The sequence below is a fragment of the Cheilinus undulatus genome, linkage group 6 (genome assembly GCF_018320785.1).
Source record: "Cheilinus undulatus linkage group 6, ASM1832078v1, whole genome shotgun sequence".
Taxonomy (NCBI): Eukaryota; Metazoa; Chordata; class Actinopteri; order Labriformes; family Labridae; genus Cheilinus; species Cheilinus undulatus.
Window position 1 is genome coordinate 30,127,942 of NC_054870.1, and position 23,728 is coordinate 30,151,669.

A 23,728-nucleotide genomic window follows, 5' to 3' on the forward strand; every position below is an offset into this window, starting at 1 on the left:
TTTTAACACTTTAAACTTTCAGCTAAAAATTAATTGATATTCCCTATATCCATGTTTCAAATGTCATATTAAACTTTCATCTGTACTATCCTTTTATATTTGCTCTGTCTTTACTGCTCTGCCTTATAATACAGAGATGATGTTCTTTGTATCTTTTCACAATAGATGCAGCCTTTGACACATAACTTCACTTTAGATGCAATTATCACATATCATACTAGCTTATTATCATTATTTATACTAATAAGGGTGAGCTGTTATAATGGATTTCTTTCTTAAGACTTTTATGTTCATAAATGTGTACATAATCATGCCCAGCTGTGCACCCAGGCATTTAATGCCTTTGCTCTTGACAAGAACTTTTAACAGGCAATTAGTGACATGTAGGCATATATAAGAAAAAAATAACTTAGATTGTTCAAGCAACTGTCAGTGCAGACTATAGCAGAGAGGGGGACTAATGTGGCTTCTCTGTGTAGCCCATTATAGCTGATGAACAGAGGGCTGGGGCGGACCTCTATGTATTGATCGCGAATTAAAGTGCATGGTGCATCACTTGAAGAGAAAAGCCGACAAGGAAGAGAGCTTAAACACAGATGACAGATGTCCTCCATACATGAACAGTGTCTACTTCATTCGACCCTTGCATGAAATTATCACCTGTTATTGGATAACTGATAGAAGATGTGCTGCCATCTGTGTATGTTTTTGAATTTATATGGTAAATGGCTCATACTGTTCTAGGCCAATTCTGTCTCTGCCTCCAGCAGTGTCAATCACTTTTTTTATGTCAGGCCCATCATTCTACCAGTGTAGGTGCTGGCAAAGTTTAATAAAAGGAACTGATGTACAGCACTAAATATGGATACTCTACAGGGGGCTGTAACTTTAATCTGGAAGAAAAATCATACAATATCTAATCAGTTGTGTCTGTCTGGCTTGTTTTCCCACCAGCATCCATTGGTGCATAGACTTCTAATTAGATAGCTGAATTTGTTCAATATCATCATCTGGAGAAAAGCTGTGATTTTCTCACTTTTTAGAGGGTTAGTTAGAAACTGATCTCAGTTTTAAACACAGCATTGAACAACTTTAATGTTTTAATTTTCTAAAATCTAATTAGGTGATTATCGGGGTAGATTTCCACTCAACTTATGTTCAAATTATGTCTTAATTACAAGAACGAAGGCATCCAGCAAACATGAGGCTGTATAAATCGCCAATAATCTCTGATTGTTCCATTTCTTATTGCACAATAACATTTGAATAGTAAGCACTACCTTCAGGAGAGACATGTTTTCAGATTAAGTGCAAGCAGCCATAAAAAGCTGATCACAGTTCAGGTTAGGCTGTTTTATGAGCTAAATAGCTGAAAAGTAACCTTGCACAGCAGATGGATACGCCCTTTTTCTTGTTTTTCACTGGCGAATCCATCTTACAAATCTCCCGTCTGAACCATTTGGGCCCGGTTAGACAGCGACAGGACCAATCAGCGATGAGGGGCAGTACTTTCAGGCATGGCAGAGTCGTTACATAAACAAACAGCAGCAGGAACTGGTGCAGTTATGGAGGAAGAGATTAGCGTGGATGCTGCTTAAGCGCCAGTTTTATCAGAACTTGAGGACATGTCTTCATGAAAAGAAGAACAAAGAACAGCAGTGAGTTGTTTTCATTTCAAAAATGTCAAAAGTCGAGTACTTACATGTCTATAGTCGCCATGTTTCGCGATATTCCTCACTAGCTGCGCACACGGAGCTCGATAGCAGCTACGTCACATGTTTTGTTGCTCTTATTGGCCTGTAGAGATGTGACAGACAGAACATTCATCCAATCACACTCCGAGTTTTTTTTTTAATTCTCTGCCTTTTTCTCAAACGTTTCCTATTGAAGCTTTTCCAGATGGATGTGTGAAACAAATCCATCTGGCGTGTCAGGTTAGCTGAAAAGCTGTCCAGCATCACTCTGGATTTTGTTATAGTCATTGTGCATATGTGGTGCGTAGAAAGCAGTGATGGCCAAGTATTTGTTTCAACATCAGAAGCATCTGGCAGGTGTGCTAATTTGCTTAATAAAGCAGACACTGATTAATGTTTCAGACACACTGATGGGGTGGAATTATAAATTTGAAATTCAAACAGGAGAGGAATTTGTTACATAAAAGGCTTTAGACAAAAAGATGTCAGAGAAGTAATTAATACAAGAAGGATGTTAGATGGACTCAGGGTTACTACAGAAAATATCTTATACTGTTGAAAATTTTAACCAAACGGTCCCCTTTCAACAACAAAAAAAGCTTTTTTTCCAAAGTTGCTCTCTTACACTTGTCTCTCACAGCAGAGAGTTTTCTGTTAGATGAGGGAAGGGTTTTGGAGGGGGACTTAGGGGCTGTCAGGAAACATGTGGGCCTCATGATAGAACATGCAGTTAACAAAGAAAAAAAATTGCATATTTAAGAGCTTTCTATGAATATAATGTATTGTTCTATGCAGATGATACCTTGTTTTATATACACAATTCCCAAAAATCCAAAATATATATGTATATTTCTTAACTTTTTCAGTGTTTAGTAGGTACAAAAAACTTATAACACAAGCAAAGCATACAAACAAAGCATAATGTTCAACAAAAAGTGGAATGATTCTGTCAATAAATGATTATACAAAAAGAGATTATTAAAAAAAATGATAGCTGAGCACAGTAAGTTCAGTCTCCATCAATATTTATTGTTGCCCACTCATTATCAAAGAAGGCATTAAGATAGGTCAACTCTTTTAGAAATGTATCTGCATGCCTTCTTCTTGTTGACATTTTCCTAAAAACTGCAGAGCACGAATTGTCATATTTACTCCATAGTTCAGGAGTTACATGTAATCTATCAATTATATTATATTATGTTTCATTTGGTTTATTTGACCTTGTAGTCCTTATTTATTGACCAACACTTCAAACCAAATCTGATCATCAAGTTGTTTGCCAAAGTTCTTCTCATAACTTTGTCTAACATTCATCATAATCTTTGCATTTATAATCTTTATACATTTATATGTACAAGTCATCACTTTCTTTTTTCAGTGTTGCTGCTTTCCTACTAACTTTGTCTAGTAGAGTATATTTCATTTCACTTTTTTATTATAGTGTTGAGGTCAGATAATTTCTTATTTGGATATATATGGATAAAAGCATGTACAAGGAAGATGAAACTCTTCCTGTAATTGCTGAAAGGACTTAAATGTATTACCCACATATAAGTGAGCAATAGTTAAAATGCCAGTAGCCCTCAGATCACTAAACCACACAGCCATACACGAACATTCAAAGACAAGATTATTGGCAGTAGGTGCTATACAAGAATATTAACTTACTCCAACGTGTTTCGTAACTCAAAGACTGTTATACATTTATAACTATGAAACTAAATGCATACTGATGTGTTCCATAGCCTTGTAAGTTTTCTTGTTTTCTTTCTTTGGAAATGTCTGTCATAAAGCATTGACAGTTTTTAGAATTCTTTTAGAAATTAACTTTATTTCCTCTACAAGTTGGCCTCAAAATGGATCAAACAGATGAACATCTTAAGTGAGACCATCACAGTGTTGTGTCTGAAGATTATAACCACATTGTCCATCGTCAACAACTGGGAAATGTGGAAAGAACAGGGCCTAAATTACTTATGAAACACATCATTTGTAGTTTCAGGAGTTGTTATATTAAGAGCTAAATAGTTTGACTTTTTCACCTATTTTCTGACTTGATAAACGTTTACTAAGGTTATTTTTTGTATCATAAGTGTAGATTATTAAAAACACAGATGTTTTTGTTTTTTTTTTTAAGCTGGCATATTCTAAGCAGGGACGTACTTTAGCCCGCATATTTGTTATTGTAATACGAGATATTAACAGGCAGTTTTTCTTATGTATCTTAACTGTGTTAACTCAAAGGCATGGTCTGTAATACAATCTAAATATTAAGTACCAATAATAGGTTACAACTACCATTATAATTGTTTTTACTAGTAATAAGTGAACAACCCTGTAAAATCTAACATCAATTTTACCAAGAAACATTGAGTTAGTTGAACTAACAGTTTTTTAAACCTGTGATGAATACTTATTATAAACAAGCTGCTTGTACTCCTTGGCCATAAAAGCTAAAGAACTTGATTTACTGAAGTTTACTTGTTTTAAACAAATGTAGAATTTGTAACTTTATTCACTTGCAGTTGAGTTGGGTTTACTTAAATATCCATACAGCTATTCCAACACTGTTTTTTTGTTGGAATTGATGTAACTAATTTTTAGTTTTAAGTTAACAGTACTCAAACAATTTCAGTGTTTTTTGTCATTGTACTCAAATTATTTGAATATTATTCCTTAATCTGCTTAGATTTCCCAGAATACATTTTGGCATAAATCCCTTTTGCACCATGAATGAAGTTACCAACCCAGTTGAGAGGTCTAAACCTAGGAGGGGTGTTCTATTGATTTCTGCTGCTTTGTTGAAAAATGTGTAAATGCTACCCCTAAGATATTACCTGGATTTAATAATGGAGTGTAAAATTATGTCTCCCTCCAACAATACTGTGCCAGTGAGGTGGGTAGTGCTGTAATTTGGGTGGATTTTTAGATGCTCTACCTCTGAGATCTTGAATAGGAGATAATAAATGGAGTTTCAGAGACTTGGCTCCAAAATATGTGCACCTTACTCTTGTCAAACACTTAACCCACCAGTAATAATTAAGATAATAATAATTAAATATAGTGATAACAATAATATTGAAATGCAAAGTAGCAGATTTCTATAGGAAGCAGAAATCGAGTTGATGTCACATCAGATTTACTGAGACTTCAGCGACTGGTTCAGTGGGTCAGTAGTAACTTAAACTTAACTTAAAATGTCTTTAAGAAACACTTTTTAATCGGTGAGTACCACTTAACATTTTTAAAGTAATCAGTTACCTGTAATATTTTGAGTTCTATGAACTTACCAGACTTTATAGTAAACTAAATCTTATTGAATTAGAAGTATTGGCTACAATTCAGCTTAAAAACTACAAACTCAAAATAAAATTCGAATCTCAGTTTTGAACATTTAAAATAATGAACTTTGAACAAGTATTGCACACCTAAAATGATAATTTTATCATCAGTGTTAATCGCCCAGAAAAATTCAGTTAGTGTAATTGCAGCATATTAGAAATAAACAAGTTATTTTAACTCACCATAGCCAAGTTGAGTTTACTTGTTATTTCTTAGGCAATGATTTTCCACACTTTTATAAAGTAAGCTCAATTCATTCAGTTTTACAGAGCAGATGTTAAAGTTTAATATTTTTCAAAAGTGAATCATCAAACTTGGATTTAATAATGACTGGTTGTAAAGTTTCAAAGAAATTGAAAAAGGAAAATGTGGAACTTTGATTGAAAATGTAGTCTTTTTATATGTGTCTGAATATATATAACATATTAATAACCTGAGAAGGTAGAGCTCTATAATTGTCCGTGACAGGGAATTCACACTGTGTTTTATTACAGGCACCTCAGTTTTCACCGTAGCCGTACATCCTGCTGACAGTTACATTTTAATAGCTCTCTACATGAGGCAAAGTGAAATTTTTTCCTTTGATACTAAAGAGAAAATCCTTTTCTGTTTTAAACTTTAAATATTTCCATATTATACAAATCAAAGCCTTTCATCATGTCCCTAATGTGTTCCTGTCTGCAGGTCGTTCCAGGATCTCTCGAAGCAGTCTGACCTGGTTTACGGAACAGTCAGGGAGTCTGCAGTGTTCGAGTATTTCCGAGCCAAAGGCACCAACCCTCTGGAGCAGGACAACACATTCGCTGAGCTCTGGAAGACAATCAACAAAAATGATGGCTTTGTGAACTCTGTCTCCAGCCCAGCAGAGGGAATCAAGAAGGTAAGCGTTTATCCGGTATCATGAATAATAAAAAAGTCAACAGAAACCCTGTGGGATTTTTGTTATATTATACTGTTATGGAAAATAAGCTTCATGGTGATCTAAACTTTTATGGTACCTACACTCTTTGCAAGATAAATTTCATAATTTAACACAAATTTGATGACTTAAGCCAGGTTAGAATTGCAAGAGGTCAAAAGGAATTTTTCAGCTGTAAGCATTTAAAGAGCCATGCCTGCCACCATGTCCCTGTGAGCATTAAATTTTTTTTGCCTGAATGTGTCACGACTTTCATGAGTCAAAAATAGCTGAGGATTTTATTTCTAATTGCAATTATATTGGCTTTACTCCAAGGTGGCTTTTGTTGCAACGTCTGTGGTCTAATGACCAGGTCCATGCAGGGACCTTTAGTGGAGCAGGTACTCAAGGGAAATAGGGGCACATGGAAATCCAAAAATCAGTCAATTAATCAAGAAGTTGGTCAAACGTAACGATAATTCAAGTAATGATTGAAATTGATTGCAACCATTCTGATCAATCATTTATTAAAGTTGTACAATCAATGAATTATTCAGTCACTTAAAACGAAAAATCTGTTGTTTTCTGGTGTCAGCTTCTATAACATGACAATTTCTTCTTTTCTTTGTGATTTATGAAGAGCTGGACTGTTATTTATGAAATAAAAGAAATCTGAAGATGTTAATTTGTGTTCTTGGACATTGTAATGATCATTTCCACATTTTTAATTCTGTTTTGCAGGTTTTCTCTTTAGTGCTAACACACAATTACTTAAATCAGTGATCCCAATTCTTTATCCCTTAGAGGATAAAATCAATATGAATTTGAACTGCTTCAAGACTATAAGACAACATGACTATAAATGTGTTTGTGAATATTGCACATTTGCCCTTAGCCCTATTTATAATTGCACATAGATCCATTGAAAATAAAATTACATAGATGAAGAGTGCAGTGCAGCAGAGTGGAGCACCTCAGCTTGATCTCCCTCCGTCTCTCTCCCTCGTTGCTTTTCCTTTTCTTTCCTTCCTTTTTTGCTTTTACTCCAAACCAGAGGAAAGCAGCAGTGTAGCAAGGCTGCTACATTAGGTGTAAGTAGCACCTTATTTGACGCTCCAAATCAAAACAAGGTCAGAGTTCATGCATAAAGGCAGGTTGATGCGCTACAGTGCCCTAAGTGTGTTTGGCCATTTAAAACAACAGCTGTTCTTCAGTCATACACGTCAAACTGGCTTAACTCCCACACGCTGACCTAATTTTGACTTTGGAACATCAAATGAGGAAACTTGGTTGCATTTTTGCAGCCCATTTTGTAAGCATCAACATCATTCCCTGTAGATAATATACACTGCGTATTTATTAATAAATAATAATGTTAATTAATGGTGCTGCTGGTGGTACCGGCAGCATCAGAAATCTCCTTTCAGGTAAATAAATCCATCATCCTTCTCCTCTGTGTCACAACTGCATCTACAGATGACCTCAGGTGAAAGTGACATGACTTCTGGCTGCTCATGCATGTTATTTAAAGGATAATAACTTTTTTGTCATTGTTGTTTTATTAACAGTGCCTGTAAAAAGTATTCAGCCCCTTGGATGTTTTCCCCCTTTATTGATTTTATAAGTCAGTCATGGTCAATATAACTGTTTGGGTTTTCTTGGATAAAAAATACAAAAAAAGCCCCAGTAATTTCAAAATTGAAACAGATTTCTAGAAAGAAAAGCCAATTATATAAAACAATGCAAAGTAAAATAAATGACTCCATATGTATCCCCCCCATTAAAGTGACTGACCTAATTCAACAGAGCTCCAGCCAATTGGTGCTAGTAGTCTCACAGTGACTGAAATGTGGATCATCTGAGTGCAGTGAATGTGTCTCAAGTGATTGTAGTATAAAGACAACTGATGCCTTGCCACAAGTCAAAGCTTTATGCCAAAGATGCAAAGAGAAAGCCACTGTTGTCAGAAAAGCCAGTTTATATTGACTGTGATGGATTTATAAAATCAATAAAAGAAACATATAGGGGTGTGAAAACTTTTTACAGGTACAGTATCTATTTGATAAGGGCAAAATAGACTTTCATACATGCCTTTCAAAATAAAATTGATAACAGTTTTTAAAAAACATCTTCACAAGGGGCACTTTGGATCTCAGGGGCAAAAGGGCAGGTACTCAAACACTCATAATTCCCCCTTTGCATGTGCCTGCCAGTGACCTACACGGCTGATATCACCTCTTTTGGAGACACACAGCTGCCTAAAAATTCTCAGTTCGATAACACAACTGTACAGAATATTTTTATCCAAATCCCATTCATAAAATTTCATATTTTTTTCAAAACAAGTTAAGCAGATGTGAAAAGGCAACTGGTTCTTAAATTTTGAGATGTATTCCTGCAGCACTTTAACAGAATAAATTAGCTAACACTTGGAGAAATTAAGAAATACATTCATTCAATCGCTCTCTTAAAACAGACAGGCATTAAAGGCATTGCTCTGTCATCCAGAGGAGAAATTATTAAAAAAATATTATATGGTTTTATCTCCAGCTTAGAGAGAAATGAATTCTGTGAAACATGAGCTGAGCTTTTGATGATAATTAACAGTACCTTTTCACCATCACACAGTCAGGTAGAAATAAACTGTAAGTAATTACTGCCTCTGATTCAGGGAGGCGTGTGAGAAAAAGGGATATTTTTTAATCTATTGAATTGTGAGGGTTTATAATTGTTCTCTCAAATGCAGCATGCGACTGTTGTCATTAATATTTCATTTATTCCATCTTCTCTCCTTCTTCTTTAAACACATAGACAAACACACAACTGCACACACTTAGCAACAGATTGAAAACTAATCCATATTAAACAAATTACTGTGGAGACTTGACGTATTCACTTGTCATCAAACTGCTTTGTTGTTTGAGCAGCTAATTGGATCCAATGAAGCGGGTCTGTTGGCACTGCAAAGATACATCGATAAAAAACAAGCCTTCCAAACTTATTTTATAAGAAGAAACCAATTTATGCACAATAACTGAATCATAGTGCTCTAAAGTCTTACATTTGCTTCATTCTGAGTTCTACAGCTTGATGGCAATGGGATTTCTGCAGTATTTGTTTGTATATTAAAGGTTAGTGAACTTGAAAGGCCTGTGTTTTCCTAGTAAGATGTGAGGTGAAAAGGCTGTTCAGCTGTATCTTTTCAGAGCAGAGTCTAATTCTGGAAGACATAAGATGTAAGGACACCACGGGGAAAAAAGCCAGAGAAATGTGTTCACCAAAAAAAAAAAAAAAACGAAAAACTAAATCCAGAAGGATTTCAGACAGATTTTCAGCAGCGGTTGTTCTCAATACTCTCCACACAGTGTGCTCGGGGCTACAGCAGCATAATCGTGTCTGTGAAAATATGCTCCAACGCAGAGCTAGACAAAACAAGGATGGAACTATTTTCATCCTCTTTGTAAAGACATATTGTTGTGTGCATTTTGTTTAATGTTTACTCTAATAAGTGGGCAGACTTTTTATGCTAATTCCTGTGCAAATATTCGCTTTAACACCGTTTGTCCTGCTCAGTGCTCTCTCTTCAAGTGAAAAATATTCATATGCAATATTCATCTGGAAGTAAAACATCTTGGACCAGACTATTTCATTTATTTTATAAGCCATTGAAGTGGAAATGAATGTAGAAAATGTCTGTACTCATTTGTTTTATGTAGATGTACTTCAAATGAGATGCTGGACTCAGACATTTCAAGTCAGAAGTTCAAAAATGGGTGAACCACAAAAACTCATAGAAGAACTGGGATTTTACATAGTAAAGATTAATGGGTTTAGAATCTGATTTTTGGGTATGTCTATGGGCTTATGTACAGTGCCTACGACAAGTATCCATCCCACGGAAAGTTTTACCCTTTTATTGATTTTAGAAATCAAACATGGTCAATATAATTTGGCAAATAAAAAAAAAATACAACAAACCCTCTTCAATGCCAAGGTAAACAAAAAGGTTTCTACAAAGTAATGTCACTGAAATATGAAAGGTAAAATAAGTGACTGCATGAATATTCATCCCCTTCAATTCAGTATTTAGTAGATGCATCTTTGGCTGCAACCACAGCACTGAGTGCTGGACCTTCCAGACACATATGTCTTTATAATACAATCACTTGAGACACTCACTGCACTCAGATGATCCCCATTTCACCCACTGTGAGACTACCCGCAGCAATTGGCTGGAGCTCTATTGAATTAGGTCAGTCACTTATATTACCTTACAAATTTTCATTGTTTCTTTGTATTTTTTGTCAAAAAAGCCAAATCAAATTGACCATGATTGATTTATAAGATAATAAAGGAGCCAAACATCTAAGGGGGTAAACATTTGTCATAGGGACTGTAGATTGTCTTTCAAATGATTAATTGGATGTAAAGTAGTTTGCCCTCCTCCATAGGGACATCTTTGTCTCTAATAAAGTGAGGAAACTAATAAATATTTCCTACTGAAGCCTTTCCACTGTAAGAAATTATGTCATCCAAGTATTAAACCATTGTGTGTCTTTTGTGTGTGTGGTTTGGGATTTTTCTTTTCAGGTGAAGCGAGAGTTGTATGCCTTTTTGTGGGACATGGCGGTGGTAGAGTATGCCGCTCTGACAGACGACGACTGCACACTAACCGTGGCAGGAAACAGCCTCAGCACCAGAGGCTACGGCATGGCCCTACAGCATGGCAGTCCTTACAGGGACCTCTTCTCCCAGAAGTACGTATATGTTATGTTGGATACGTGTATTTATTTCTACAACTTATAAGCTGTGAATATCTCTCTAGAGCTGTGTTTTTCACCTGGTGTAGCCTCAGGATCCACCAGCAATTCCTGCACAAGATTTCATGACCTACATTTCCAAACACTTCAAACTTGTATAATGTTGATGAAATGAACTCAAATGGAACAAAACATACAGTAGATTTCAAGAAATTACAGGTCAGGTCAGGTATGGGAACATATGCCAGTACGGCACTTTGCCTTGTCAGCCTGGGTCCTGTACTGCTCTTGCCTCCTGATAGCCATTGTCCAGGCCTGCCCAAGGCTCATGCCAAATCTCTCAAGGTATCCTCCCAGCTCCGCTCCCCTGGCGTCTGGACCAGCACTCCAGGTCCTAGGCACCCAGTATGTGTTAAGCTGGATCAGGCCCGGGAAAGCTCACCACGTGGCGATAGAAACAGCAGATTCTGTTCCCGTATCAATGCACTGAGGAGATGTTATCACAAAGGAGTCCAGCTGGTGCCCCTGGCTGTCACTCAATGTCCAGGCCTCACAAGAGTGTAGTAAGACCAGGAGGACCAAGGACCGAAAGACTCTGACTTTCGTTTGCATTCTCAGAGAATAGGAACACTACGCTGTTTTGCTCAGTGAACCCATGGCCCCACGTGCAAGTCCAAGTCTGCGTTTGATCTCAGCCTCGCAGTCAGTGGATAGACGAATCTTGCTTCCATGGTAGATGACCTGCTCTGCACACTCTTACCACTCACAGACACAGATTCAACGGCAGCATCCAAGGCATCCCCAGATACCTGGATCTTTGTTTTGGCCCAGGAGAGTTGCATTCCCAACGCTTCAGCCTCCTCACTCAGCAAGTAAAGGGTCCCTACAAGGTCATCTTCGGTCTCTGCAGCATCATCCGCAAAGTCCAAGTTAACACATCATCTTGGGATAATAAGGCCAGTTATCCCAAGATGCAAAATAATGAGAAAAAAGAGTCAAGATAGTAAAAATACTACCGAAATGTACCTGTTATCAAGGCATATCGGTGTGGATACCATCAGTTAAAAGCCACTGCTCTTGAAGAACATATAGTTCTCTTTATTCAAGGACAGACTAATAAGGATGTAAGTAGGAACACACAAAATAGAAATGGGATAATTTAACAAGTGAGAAAAACTTTAGCTTCCCACACCACACGTTTTATAAATGGCATTAGATCATATACCATGATGTTGGTGTCATAAAATATGTTAATCAGTTAAAGTTGTTCAAAGAAGGGTAAAAGGCTGATGTGTATGAAAACTTGGGTCTCTTTTTCGAGGTTTGTTTACCCGTTTTTTTGTTGTTGTTGTTGTTTTTTTTTTTTCAGACATAACCAGTGGCAGCTGGTTCATTATTCTCTTGTCTTCTCACAGATGGACCGGGTTGTACATCTTAATTTGTTAGCTTGAAATTAACACATAATGGAAATTGGCATTAACAGAATTTGCCTCTCAAAAGCAGTATTTATAAATCAAGAAACTATTTATTGTGCATAACAGAATAGAGTTAATTCATTTTAGAGATGCTAAATTAATTTAGTAGCATCTCTAGGATGCTACAGTGACTGGGATATCAAAAAGAATAAAATATAAAATAAAATAATTAACTAGCCTTCCAAAAGAGGAGCTCTCCAGCTACATATAAAATCATCAGGCAGTGAATAAGACAGATATTTAAAACAGTAAAAACAATTAATGTCAAAGGTTGGGTCTCGCCAATCATTTTAAGGTCAAGAATGTGTGTTGCACTTGTGATAAATGACTTCTTAAATACAGTTTGAGTTGCCAAAGAGACCCTATGATGTCTCTTTGAGCTCAGAGGCTCAAACTGGATGGATGTAATCTGCTTGGATACTCCTTGCTTTCCTCCTTGTCCTGTCAGTAAATAGTTGAGACGGGAGATTTTTGTGGTTTGCCCACTGTTTTACCCACCATTGACACAATCTTAGAGAGTTTATTCTTAAAACTACAGTCCAAGTGACCGTACCAGGCAGGAAGACAGAAAGTAATGACATACTCATGAATAGATTCATTCATTAGTCATAAAATTTGCTGACTGACATTAAGTCTGCTGAGTTTTCAAGGATATAAAGTTGCTGTGAGCAGTTCTTGAGAATACAGTGTATTTTCAGAGAAGCTAAGCTGTCAGTCCAGAACTGTGCCAAGGTATTTAAAGTTTTCCACAGTTTCAACAAGTTGGCTATCAAGTGGAACTGGCTCTATTTTGTTGTTTTGATAATGCAGATAATTAATTTGTTCATCTTGGCTATATGAATTCCTATCTGGCTAATGCAACACCATGTCTCCAGGACCTATTTGTGGGACAAATGTGGAGCTTTAACAGGAGAATTTTTTTTTTGTACCAGCCACTGTAAAGATAATATTTTTTAGTCACTATAAGGTTCAGTTGCTGTGCTAAAATTGACCAAAACTTAAGAGACACTTTAAGAGATGATGAGCCAGATGTTCAGAAGTGATAGTATTTTAAAGACACCTGTGTCTGGAAGGTCCAGTCACTGGTTAATCAGTATTCCTGGCTACCATTACACCATGATGACAAAAGAACACCCCCAATTAACCTTGACTTTTATGACAGTCCATGTGATCATGTACAAGCTTATCACATTTGGACTCACTAGATCTGTTCTTTATCATGAAACTGTGGGACAACTGACATAAACAGATAGACAAAGTACTAAAAACTCAATATAACCCTTCTTTTGGTGTCAAATTCATTAAAAGTTTAAGTAGAATTTCACACGTCTTCAACCTGAAAACTTCATCAGAGTTTGTCTTGCAGAGGCAGACTGCAAATTACATATTTCATAAATCTGTTCTTACCGTTTGTTTTTGGTTAATCTGTTTGTTGCTCTCCAGCTACACCAGAGAAACAGACTGCTGCCAACATTTGTAGCAAAATTCAAATCAGGGAGAGCAAAGTTTCTCCACAATGTGAAATATAAATTCAAGGACAAACGCCTTCTGAAACAGGAGGATTGATCGGCCTGTAACCTCCAGACTGAGCCGTCTGTGAAATACCTTAAATCAATGACTTGCAGGGAAATAAACGGTGAATGATTAAGCATCTGGGGATGTTTGTGAGCTTTCATGAGAGTAAATGTGTAAAAATGTCAGAAAGCTTTGGCAGCTGTGTGTGCATTGTCTGGGTGAATGCACAGGCTTGTGCACAAACACATATGTTTGCCGTGTTGAGAAGGTTTGAGTAATGACTTTGTGGAAAGCTAAGCTCTCCGATGGGACAGATTTACCGTCTCGCCTCAGTTTGTACTCAGTTGTCATCATTCTCCTCCACAGCATCCATCCATTCCTCCCTGCTCGCTAACTAATGGGCTGACTCTGGTGTTGGATCCTCTTTGTTTTCATGCTTATACAATTTAATATGAAACACATTCATCTTGTTTTATCTCGTCTTGTGTAAGTGGATTTACCCTTTTAGCTAAAATGAGCTTTCAGTGACATTTTCAGCAATGCAATAGCGGTACAGTATACACTGTTGTGCTGTGTAAAGTGTAGCTTTTGAAGGCATTTACTCACTACTGGTCTGTGATGGGGATATAACAACACCTCACTGTGAAGATAAGAATAATAGTGTGCAATATTGCTGTACTAATGAAAAACATAGATGACACAGACAAACATGTAAGTTGATGCTTTGTTTTAAACTCCAGGTCACTAAACATATCAGTTACATAAGTGAGGAAATGGATGTAATGGGCATTTATATGAAAGTATTTGGAATGATGGTTAGCTTGATGTCATTGGCAAATGCTGTTGAAAGTCTAGGGCCAAAACTTTCTTTTTCTTTTTCTTTTTCTTTTTGGTGGTGGGGGGGGGGTTATGTAAAGTTAGTACAGATTGCCTTAGATGTAGTTACACAAACAGTATCTTGCTTTAGCTAAAGCTAAAATACAATAGTTACACTAGCTAATGTTGCTACATAAGCCAATGTCACTAAGTTAGCTCTAGTAACATAGCCTTGAGCAAATATAGCTAAAGCTAACATAACTAAGTAGTTTTCATTTCTGCTTTGTGAGCTTAGTTTTAGCTATGTTAGCTACCTTAGATACATACATATATTAGCTACTTCAGCTATGTAGCGACATTAATGACTAGCTTATGCAGCCAACAGAGCTACTTGAGCAACGTTTTCATGGAGAACAAGCATTTGCTTTTAAGCAGACTGTTTCAAACGTTTTGTATTTAGGTTTTGCATGTCAGGTTTTAACTTTTTTAACTTATCCACACCTTAACCCATATCCTAACCCCAAACGGAAGTTTAATCTGATTTAATTTTTTATTTCGAAAGTTGTAGCACGTTTCTGTTTTGACAGAGCCAAGGTCTTGCATGAACGGTGAGAGAGGCCGTCAGAAATGTATGGTCTGCAGCCAGACCCCTCTCAAGTTTTTGGATTAAACACCAACACCATCACCATCATAATTGTTTAGCTTGTAAGAACCAGAAAGTCTTAGAAACCTGAAAGAAAAACTATATGAACTGATAGAAACTAGAGAAAAATCAGTCTCTTTTAATTCTGTCTGTGCTGTAATGATAAATACACAAACTGCTGTTTATTTAAAGACATTATCCCTGTTTGTGCTACATTTATAAAAGAGTTATGGGTCAATCAATAAATCTTTATTTGTATAGCGCCAATTCATATCCAGTCATCTCAAAACAAACTGTTCTGTCCATGAACCCATCTTCCATTTTTTTTTTCAGATATGTCTATGTCAGCAATGTGGAGGTAACAATATGTGAAGAATTAGCAATAACTGCCATATTTTATAGAAGACTAAACATCCTAATACTAGAACTGAAGGTCTGTCATTCTCTTTGTGGAGAGTGATGGGACAACACTCTGCCGCCCCTCATTGACACCCAAAACTTGCCAGTATTTCTAGAAATCCCATGCATATCCATCTCACATGTAAAAAGGCTCTGACTGTAAATGACCAGTCAAGTCATCATTAATCTTTATACATATCATCAGACTGTGGGGGATTACAGGTCCACCAAACTATTTTGATTGTGACCCATAAGTGGAGGCAAAACTGTGTAACACTCCACTCCACAATTCCACTTTCCATGATGTGTTAGCATTAAGCTAATGAATGGGGATTTTCTAGAGAATCATGCACCAGCTGCCACTGGTAACTGGAACAGTTGATGATTTTAAACAGTGGGTTTTTGTATTTATTTATCAGGTGATTTCATTAGCCTCACTGTATTATCATGTAACCAAAGTCTTTAAAAAAAAAAATTATATTGACTTCTAATTTTCCTTCATGTTTGCCAATGAAAACCAATTAGTATTCCATTATCTGTTCAACTGCCCTTGTAAATTTGATTAGCCAGCATTAAAGCTGCTGATCAATGCTACTGAAGGGCTTATCCATTGTCCTGTGTCCTGTCTTATCACACCAATCTCCACATTTTCTATGTCCAATATTGACTTTATCTTTCTTCTTCACAGGATATTAGAGCTTCAGGAAAAAGGCGACCTCGACATCCTCAAACAGAAATGGTGGCCAAAGATTGGCCGCTGTGACCTTCAGAGCCACGCCGATGCTCAGCCAGAGGGACGGGCGCTAAGACTCCACAGCTTTGCTGGCGTCTTCTGCATCCTGGCTGCGGGGCTGCTGTTGGCCCTGCTTGTGGCTGCGCTGGAGACCTGGTGGAACAGCAACCACTGCCGGAGAAAGCAGCCCAAAGAGGTGACCACCGACAACTCGTCGGGCCAGGGCCCAGGCCCAAGCCTACTAACCCAGAACCGGGCCATGGGGAACACCACGGGTCCCCCTGCCCCACCAAGGCCCCGGTCGAGACCCAGACCCCCGGGCCCCCCGGTCCTGCCCAGAGATGCCACTGCCACACTCTACTTTATGGATCCAGCAGGCCCTGACGCCAGTCCCGATTTAGTCGAGCTGCAGTACACCCAGTTATAATAGGTGTGCCCCTGATGATAGTCCAGACGTCATGTGATCAATCTGCTCATTCCTTCTCATGTTGGGAGAGAGGTTGGGGTGTTTCACTAGGGACTTCTGAGGCTTCTCTCTCAAACACACTCTCTGTGATTCTCTCACACTGACACGTTAAAACATGAACCGCCTTTATTATGGCTCCATCAGTCTCTGGTGATCATGTGAGAGAACCACAGCTGGAATGATTACACCAAACAAATGAAATGCAAATTTAAAAAGCACATACTGAAATTGTACTTCTGAGTCAATAAGAGCTTCAGTTGTACAATAGCTCTCTTTAGCTAATCCATTCAAGTCTTAATGCTTTAGAGCTCTGACTTCATCTCGCTGCTGTCGGCTGGGCAGCCCCTCTGCATGAGGCGTCCAGACAACTAAGGCTTGACATGGATCCCTAAACTAAAGTGTGAGCAAAAGCACATAAAATCATAATAAATAATTTGAGCCTTGACCTGCCTGTTTGACTTCCAACAATCCAATAAGACCCACCGTCTGAGGACACCCATTAAGACCCAGTCCTGTGCTGAAAAGACACACAGTAAATTAAAATCCACCCATGCAGCTTTGAGGTGCATAGTGAGATTTTGAGTTACTGCTCCTGGTTTCAATTTCAGACTCCTGTGTACATCTGTTCTCATAGTAACCACATACTGCTGTCATGTGACACAGCCCTATCTATTTATAGAAGTTAATATATGCAGGATGCAGGATGTATTCTTTGAATATTATCATGGCTGTGTGAACCAGTATTATGTTTTTTGACATATTTTGAAGAGATTTGCCACCCAAAATCAGACTTTGGAGCATCAAACAATTGCACAGGCTTGAAATGTAACTATCATACATTTTATCTTGTTTCTTGAACCCAAATTACACCAAAACTAGGCAGCAAAAAAAGTATCAAAACCTCCACAGATATTTGTATTCCAGCACCCTACCATCCATCTGTATTCTCAGAAATGTAGAATTCCCTATTGGTCAGTCAAAGAAAGACAGTTATAGAATTTTAAGATCAGGACAGTTTTTGACTGCTTGTTGTTTGAAAAAGGAGAACTGAATTTCTAATGTGAATTTTCTCAGTTTTTGACCTTGTTTAGAGACACTTTTTACTCAAAGGCATAGATGGATGAATTCCAAATCGAAAATTTCCTTGCAGCTGTTGAATAACTACAAACAAGTTTTGGTTTGAAGTCTGTATGAAGCAAGACAAAATATGCATTTTGATTTTGTTACACAACAGAAAGTCATATTTACCACTATTCTCCATTTGAGTAGTGAGAAAAAAAATACAAGATTTTTAGAATTAAGTGCAAAAGTCATGAAATTCTACTCGAGGATGCTGTACATGTTTGTTTATGTGCTTAAAGCCTATAGGAAGGACTCTGCATAACTGTTAAATCAACTGCATCCAAATTCTTCTGACACTTGCAATAATTTACTTTTGAGCCTGGAGAACTAAAGATGCTAAAGCATTTTTTCTTTTTTTTCCATGTTATTTTGGTGCTACACTGTAAAACCGAACAGCTGTTTTAACTTAAAAATCCAAAATAGCTATTTCAGCTCATTTTTTCTGAGAACACATTTTAGGTGTTAAGTAATCAGAACTTTATTTTCATTCTATTAATTTTTTCCATCTTACTCAAATTATTTGACAATAATCCCTTAATCTGCAGAGTTTTCCCAGAATGCCCATGAGTGAAGTTACTGATTCAGTTCGAGAAGTTCCACCTTTGGAGAGCGACTAACATTTTCAATGGAAGGTATACTGAAAATGATGGAAATGGACTTTCTGGTCAGTGTGAAACTTTCTGTTATTCTCACTTGTATTCACTTAAACTGACCTTTCTTGAGTGGCATAAATATTCAAGATTAAATTGCATGATAGAAGTAAGGGGAAAATGCATTGGATGTAGAATACATAGCTTTTACTAAAGGTGCTTAAAATGGATCAAACAGGGTATAGGAGAGTTTCCACCATGTAGTTTGACTTAAAAAGTCAAGTTAACCCAACATCAATGTACAAGTAATAATAACTCAAAAAATGTAAAACTTTACAACTGAAGTGATCAGTTACCAAAAAAATATCTGCGCAGTTTCCAAATGTTCAGTTTTACAGTGTAGGGTGGCAGAAGTATGGAAGGAAGCAGTGCACCATCAAACCATCAGTTTAGCCCCAAAAAAAATTCTAGATACACTTTCTATTGGTCTGAATCCATAGTTCAAACATAGTTCTCTGACGTGCCACGTTCACAACAACTTTATTTCAAACATGTATGGTCTTGATTTGTCAGAATTTCCTTTACACAAACGTAAAAGCAGCAGAAATTTCAACACTTCCAGCTTTTCTGGGCCATTGTCTCATATAATACCTTTGCTTTCTGACAGTTTAGGTTGTATAAGAACAAGCAATGTTCACTTAACTGCCAAGATTTCCGCCTGCCCACAGCTGCTTTTCTTCATACTACAAACTGTTCGCAGCTACCTTTTAAGCCTGAGGAAAGAAAGCGTTTGATTTTCAAAAGATTTTGGTGGAATATCACTCGAAATTGTTCAAAGCATTACTGGCACCATGACAGCCCAAAACATACAGTATGTGGACACTATGACAGCCAATTCAAACAAAATCTACTCTAAGCCTGAAGATATCCGCCAACTGAGGTACTAGCTTTTTCTTTTAAGAAAAACAGCCTTATTTGCTTTCTTCTGGGGTTTGGAAGAGAATATTGACTTCACTCTTGTATCTGTAAGATGGAGCAGCTAGCCTTGCTCTGTTCAAAGGTCTTTTGAGATTCCATTTTTTTCCCGTTTCTTCATGCTTCAGTTGCAGGAGTAAGTTATTTCAAACCCACATACTATCACTCGTTTTCTATCTTTGTTAAATTAAGACATAAAACATGTCAAGCAGTGATGTTTTTTTGATATTTCATCTTCTGCCTGGTTCAGCAGTAATACAATGCATTCAGAAAGTATTGAGATCCTTCATTTTTTTAAGTTCTGCTATGTTGCAGCCTGATGCTACTGCAGAAAAAAAATCTTTTTTAATCTCAATAATCTACACTCAATTTGTTTATGAAAAAAAAACTGAAATATCCCATTGACATAAATACTCAGACTCTTTGCAAAATCCTAACCCAAGCCATGAAGTCAAAGGAGCTGCTAGCAGAGCTCAGAAACAGGATTGTTGCAAGGCACAGATCTGGGGAAGGCTGCAGAAAAGATTTCTGGTGCACTGAATGTTCCCAAGAGCTGGTCACCTGGCCAAACTGAGCAATCAGGGGAGAAGGGTCTTGGCAAGAGAAGTGACTAAGAATCTAATGACCACTCTGACTGAGCTCCAGAGATCCTGTGAGGAGATGGGACAAAGTTCCAGAAGGACAACTTTCACTGCAGCCCTCCTAAAATCTGAGCTTTATGGCAGATTGGCTATATGGAAGCCTCGGCTCAGTGAAAACCCCTTTGGCTTTCATGTGAAGCTTGCCTCTAAACAGGCACTGATGTGTTTGCACTGTGGGGAGGGTTCAATCTAGCCACTCTGCCATAAACCCAGATTAGTGGAGGATCTTTGGAGTTCAGTCATCATGGCCATCCGGTTCTTGGTCACCTCTATTACTAAGGCCCTTCTCTCTCGATTGCTCAGCTTGGCCTGGCAACCAGCTCTTGGAAGAGTCCTGGGTGTGCCACTTGAAAACTATGGAGGCTACTGTGTTCTTGGGAAGCTTCAGTGCAACAGAACTTTTTTGTAGCCTTCCCCAGTTCTGTGCCTTGCAACAATCCTGTCTCTGAGCTCTGCAGGCAGTTCCTTTGACCTCGTGGCTTGGTTTTTGCTTTGATATGATTGTCAGCCGTAAGGCCTTCTACAGAGAGGTGTGCACCTTTCCAAATCATGTCCAATCAATTTAATTTACCACAGGTGGACTCCAGTCAAGGTGCAGAAACATCTCAGCAAAGATTAAGAGAAATGTGAGGAACTTGAGCTTAAAACGGCTCTGATTATTTTTTGTCGATGTGATAATTTAGTCTTTCATGTTTTAATAAATGTGCAAAATTTTCTAAAATTCTGTTTTCATTTTGTCATGATGGAGTACTAAGTATAGATTAATAAGTTTGTTTTTTTTCTTTTTTTTATTACTGTGGCATCAGGCTGCAACATAAAAAAAATGACAAAGTAATGGAGGTCTGAGTACAACCTTGGGAAAAGTAGTGCTTAGAAATATACATTTCTTCTTTATATTTTATCTCCAGAAGCCCTAAACATTCATGCATCCATGCTTTTGATTTTGCTCTAAAACTTTTTGCAATAGCAAGTACGTTTTGGTTGATTTCTCAAAATCTCAACTAGTTTATTTCTGGTTAAAAGGGCTGTTTTTTCCCATGATAACGAGCTAATTTACGGCAAACAATTGAAGTAAACTTGCATCGGGGGAAACCAGCATTGTGAACCCAAATAAAAAGATACATAAGTCAAGATCTAGAGAAAACAACCTAAATATACCCATTATTGTGGGATTAGGGGTAAAATAATGGATGCATGTCCTCTCAGGGCTCCCGTAATGATGCACGCTGGTTTCTGTTTAATCTTTTTAATTTACATCCAAGCTCAGGAAGTTCAAGCTGTTCAGCACATAGTTTTGTCTCTGAAGGAAATTATTAGACTTCCCGGGGCTTTGCTTTGTTCTCGTGTTCTCATCAAATTCACAGAGAGAGAGCAAATAAGACTTCCTTCCAAAATGTTAATCCATTCCTTTTGTTACCAAGTGCTACATCAAAATTATATGTCAGTGTCCGGATTCACAGAGGACCGTTTTTGGTTACGTATGGATGTCTATGATCTTCAGCAGGTGACTAAGGATTACAGTCTGGAAAGGGTTTCTGGTCCATTGACATATAATGACATACCAGAGGGGAGGCGGGACATATGGACAGACAGAGAGAGAGACTGGGAGGAGGCCGAGGCTCTTGACACAGGTCAGGAGAGGCCTGGCCATTGGCTGTGTCAGGGCGGGGCATGGGGATCGGGCAGGGGTAAATCATAGCTGCTTCATCTGTCATCTCACTCCATGGTCTTACTCGGCCTTTTCGTGTGTCTTCAGTGTGGCTCGGCTTAAATGGGTGCATGATGATGGGATAGGAGATTGTTGTACAGAGGGCAGGGTGCAGCCAAAATATCACATAACCAATCCTCACTCCCTGTTTTTGGCTTTTCCCTCTCCTCTCCTGTATGTGTTGCCTCATTAATGTCTGTGTCTAAAAAAACAGAAATATTTAAGCAGATTCTTCAGCATAATTAAGCCTACTACAGTTAAGTAACAGTAACAACTCTGTCTTCGTGCAAATTTTACCCCCTAACAAAGTCCGACTCATTGGATTTGTGCGTCCATCGGAGCCTGTCTTGTTAACAGCTGATGCTCTTCATGCAAGAGTCGCCCACTGTGGATGTGTGGTCACCTAATTGTGGAGAAAATTCAAACACTTCTGCATGAAGAGACATCTTCATTTGAGTCCATTTCAACAGTAGAGACATTACCTTTTTATGACCTCATATTCAAGATTAAGTGCTTTAAGGTAATGTCTCTCTTGATGTTGGCTGTTGAAAGCATATTATTTATTAATATATCTGAGTTTCTGAAGCTGAAATAAGTCGGTGTGTTATTTCAGCATTCTTAAAACTCATGTGAGCATTAATAGATAGATTAATAAAGTAGATGTCAGTGGATGTAAACAGGATATGACGATGAAACAACCATTGTAACCTGTCTTTCTCTATCCTCATTCATTCTCTATCTCCATCCCATTCTTTCTTAAACCTCTTGAACCCCTTCACCGCTCATTCATTCTCACTTTTATTCTTTATCGCGCACCTCCTTGATTACATTCATTCTCCTTCTTCCATTAATGCCACTATTCACTATTCTCTCTCCTGGTTTCTTTTGTTCCACACATTCTGTGGCTCTGCCTTTTCTTTTCCATCTATCTACAGGACAAAGAGGTGAACTTGGAGCAAGTCCACCAGCGTTTGAACAGCCTCCTGGACGAGGACTTGGCCCACAAGCAGCTGCCAGGCCAGTCTATCGAGATCTCTGCCCTGGACATTGGCAGCATGCAACCCAGTCAGTCTCTGGAGGCCTTGTCTGCTCGGGACTACCCAGGCCATCGGGGGCCGCCACGGCTCTCTGTGAGCACCTTCCTCCAGGAGGGTCACGGTGCAGGAAGGACACTGGGTGCGGCCGCTGGCAGGACCTTGCCCCTGCCCCTCAGCAGTGCCACCATGCCCTCTATCCGCTGCAAACACAGGGCGCCCAATGGGGGGCTCTTCCGGCAGAGTCCAGTCAAGACACCCATGCCAATGTCCTACCAACCAGTGCCAGGAGGACCCATCCCAGAAGCCAGTGAGCCTAGCCACGGGACATCCATCTGAGCATGGCGAACATTCACGGACACTCAAGCTCAAACAGAATAGCGTGGAGCTGAACGGAGTGCTAACAAAGTGAAGAGATATAAATAAAACACTAAAAAAGAGGATTTTTATTACCAGAGATGAAGTCAGTGTGACGACACACGACCAGACACTGAGACTTTAATGTACATATTTGTAAGTACAAAGAGAGAGAGAGAAGCAACATTAAAAAGTGTATTTTGAATATTCTCAACAGTTGAGTTTAAAAAACACAAAAGTATTAAAAAAAATGACTGTTTGAATGGCTTTGTAAATTTTGTTCTAAATGAATAAAGGTGATAATTCTTTGTGGTTGTTTTCTAAGTGCCAAGTTCAAAGATGTTTTCTTTCAGATCAACATTAACTGAATGTACTGTGAGAATTCATGATAAAAAAAAGACCTTTCACACTTAAAAAAGATATTGAAAGACTTGATTTGTTTCTTATGAAATAAAAAAAGTACAATTCAAAAAACACTGAGATGTGTGCTTGAAAACATATTTAGATAATCATTGCTCTGCTGCCAGCGTGGATCTAAGACTGGGTTCACTGATAAAAGA

The 23,728-nt window shown here is 38.0% G+C and overlaps 1 protein-coding gene across 1 annotated transcript in view; it reads left to right on the forward strand.

Moving 5' to 3' along the window:
* grid1a (glutamate receptor, ionotropic, delta 1a) overlaps window positions 1-23,243 on the forward strand; it is a 438,914-nt gene extending 415,671 nt beyond the window's left edge. The window contains exons 13-16 of the mRNA XM_041789876.1: window positions 5,721-5,916; window positions 10,525-10,691; window positions 16,231-16,471; window positions 22,713-23,243. Coding sequence (XP_041645810.1) covers window positions 5,721-5,916; window positions 10,525-10,691; window positions 16,231-16,471; window positions 22,713-23,150 — 1,042 coding nt within the window. The 3' untranslated portion in view covers window positions 23,151-23,243. The remainder of the gene's footprint in view (window positions 1-5,720; window positions 5,917-10,524; window positions 10,692-16,230; window positions 16,472-22,712) is intronic.
* Window positions 23,244-23,728: the final 485 nt, after the last annotated feature.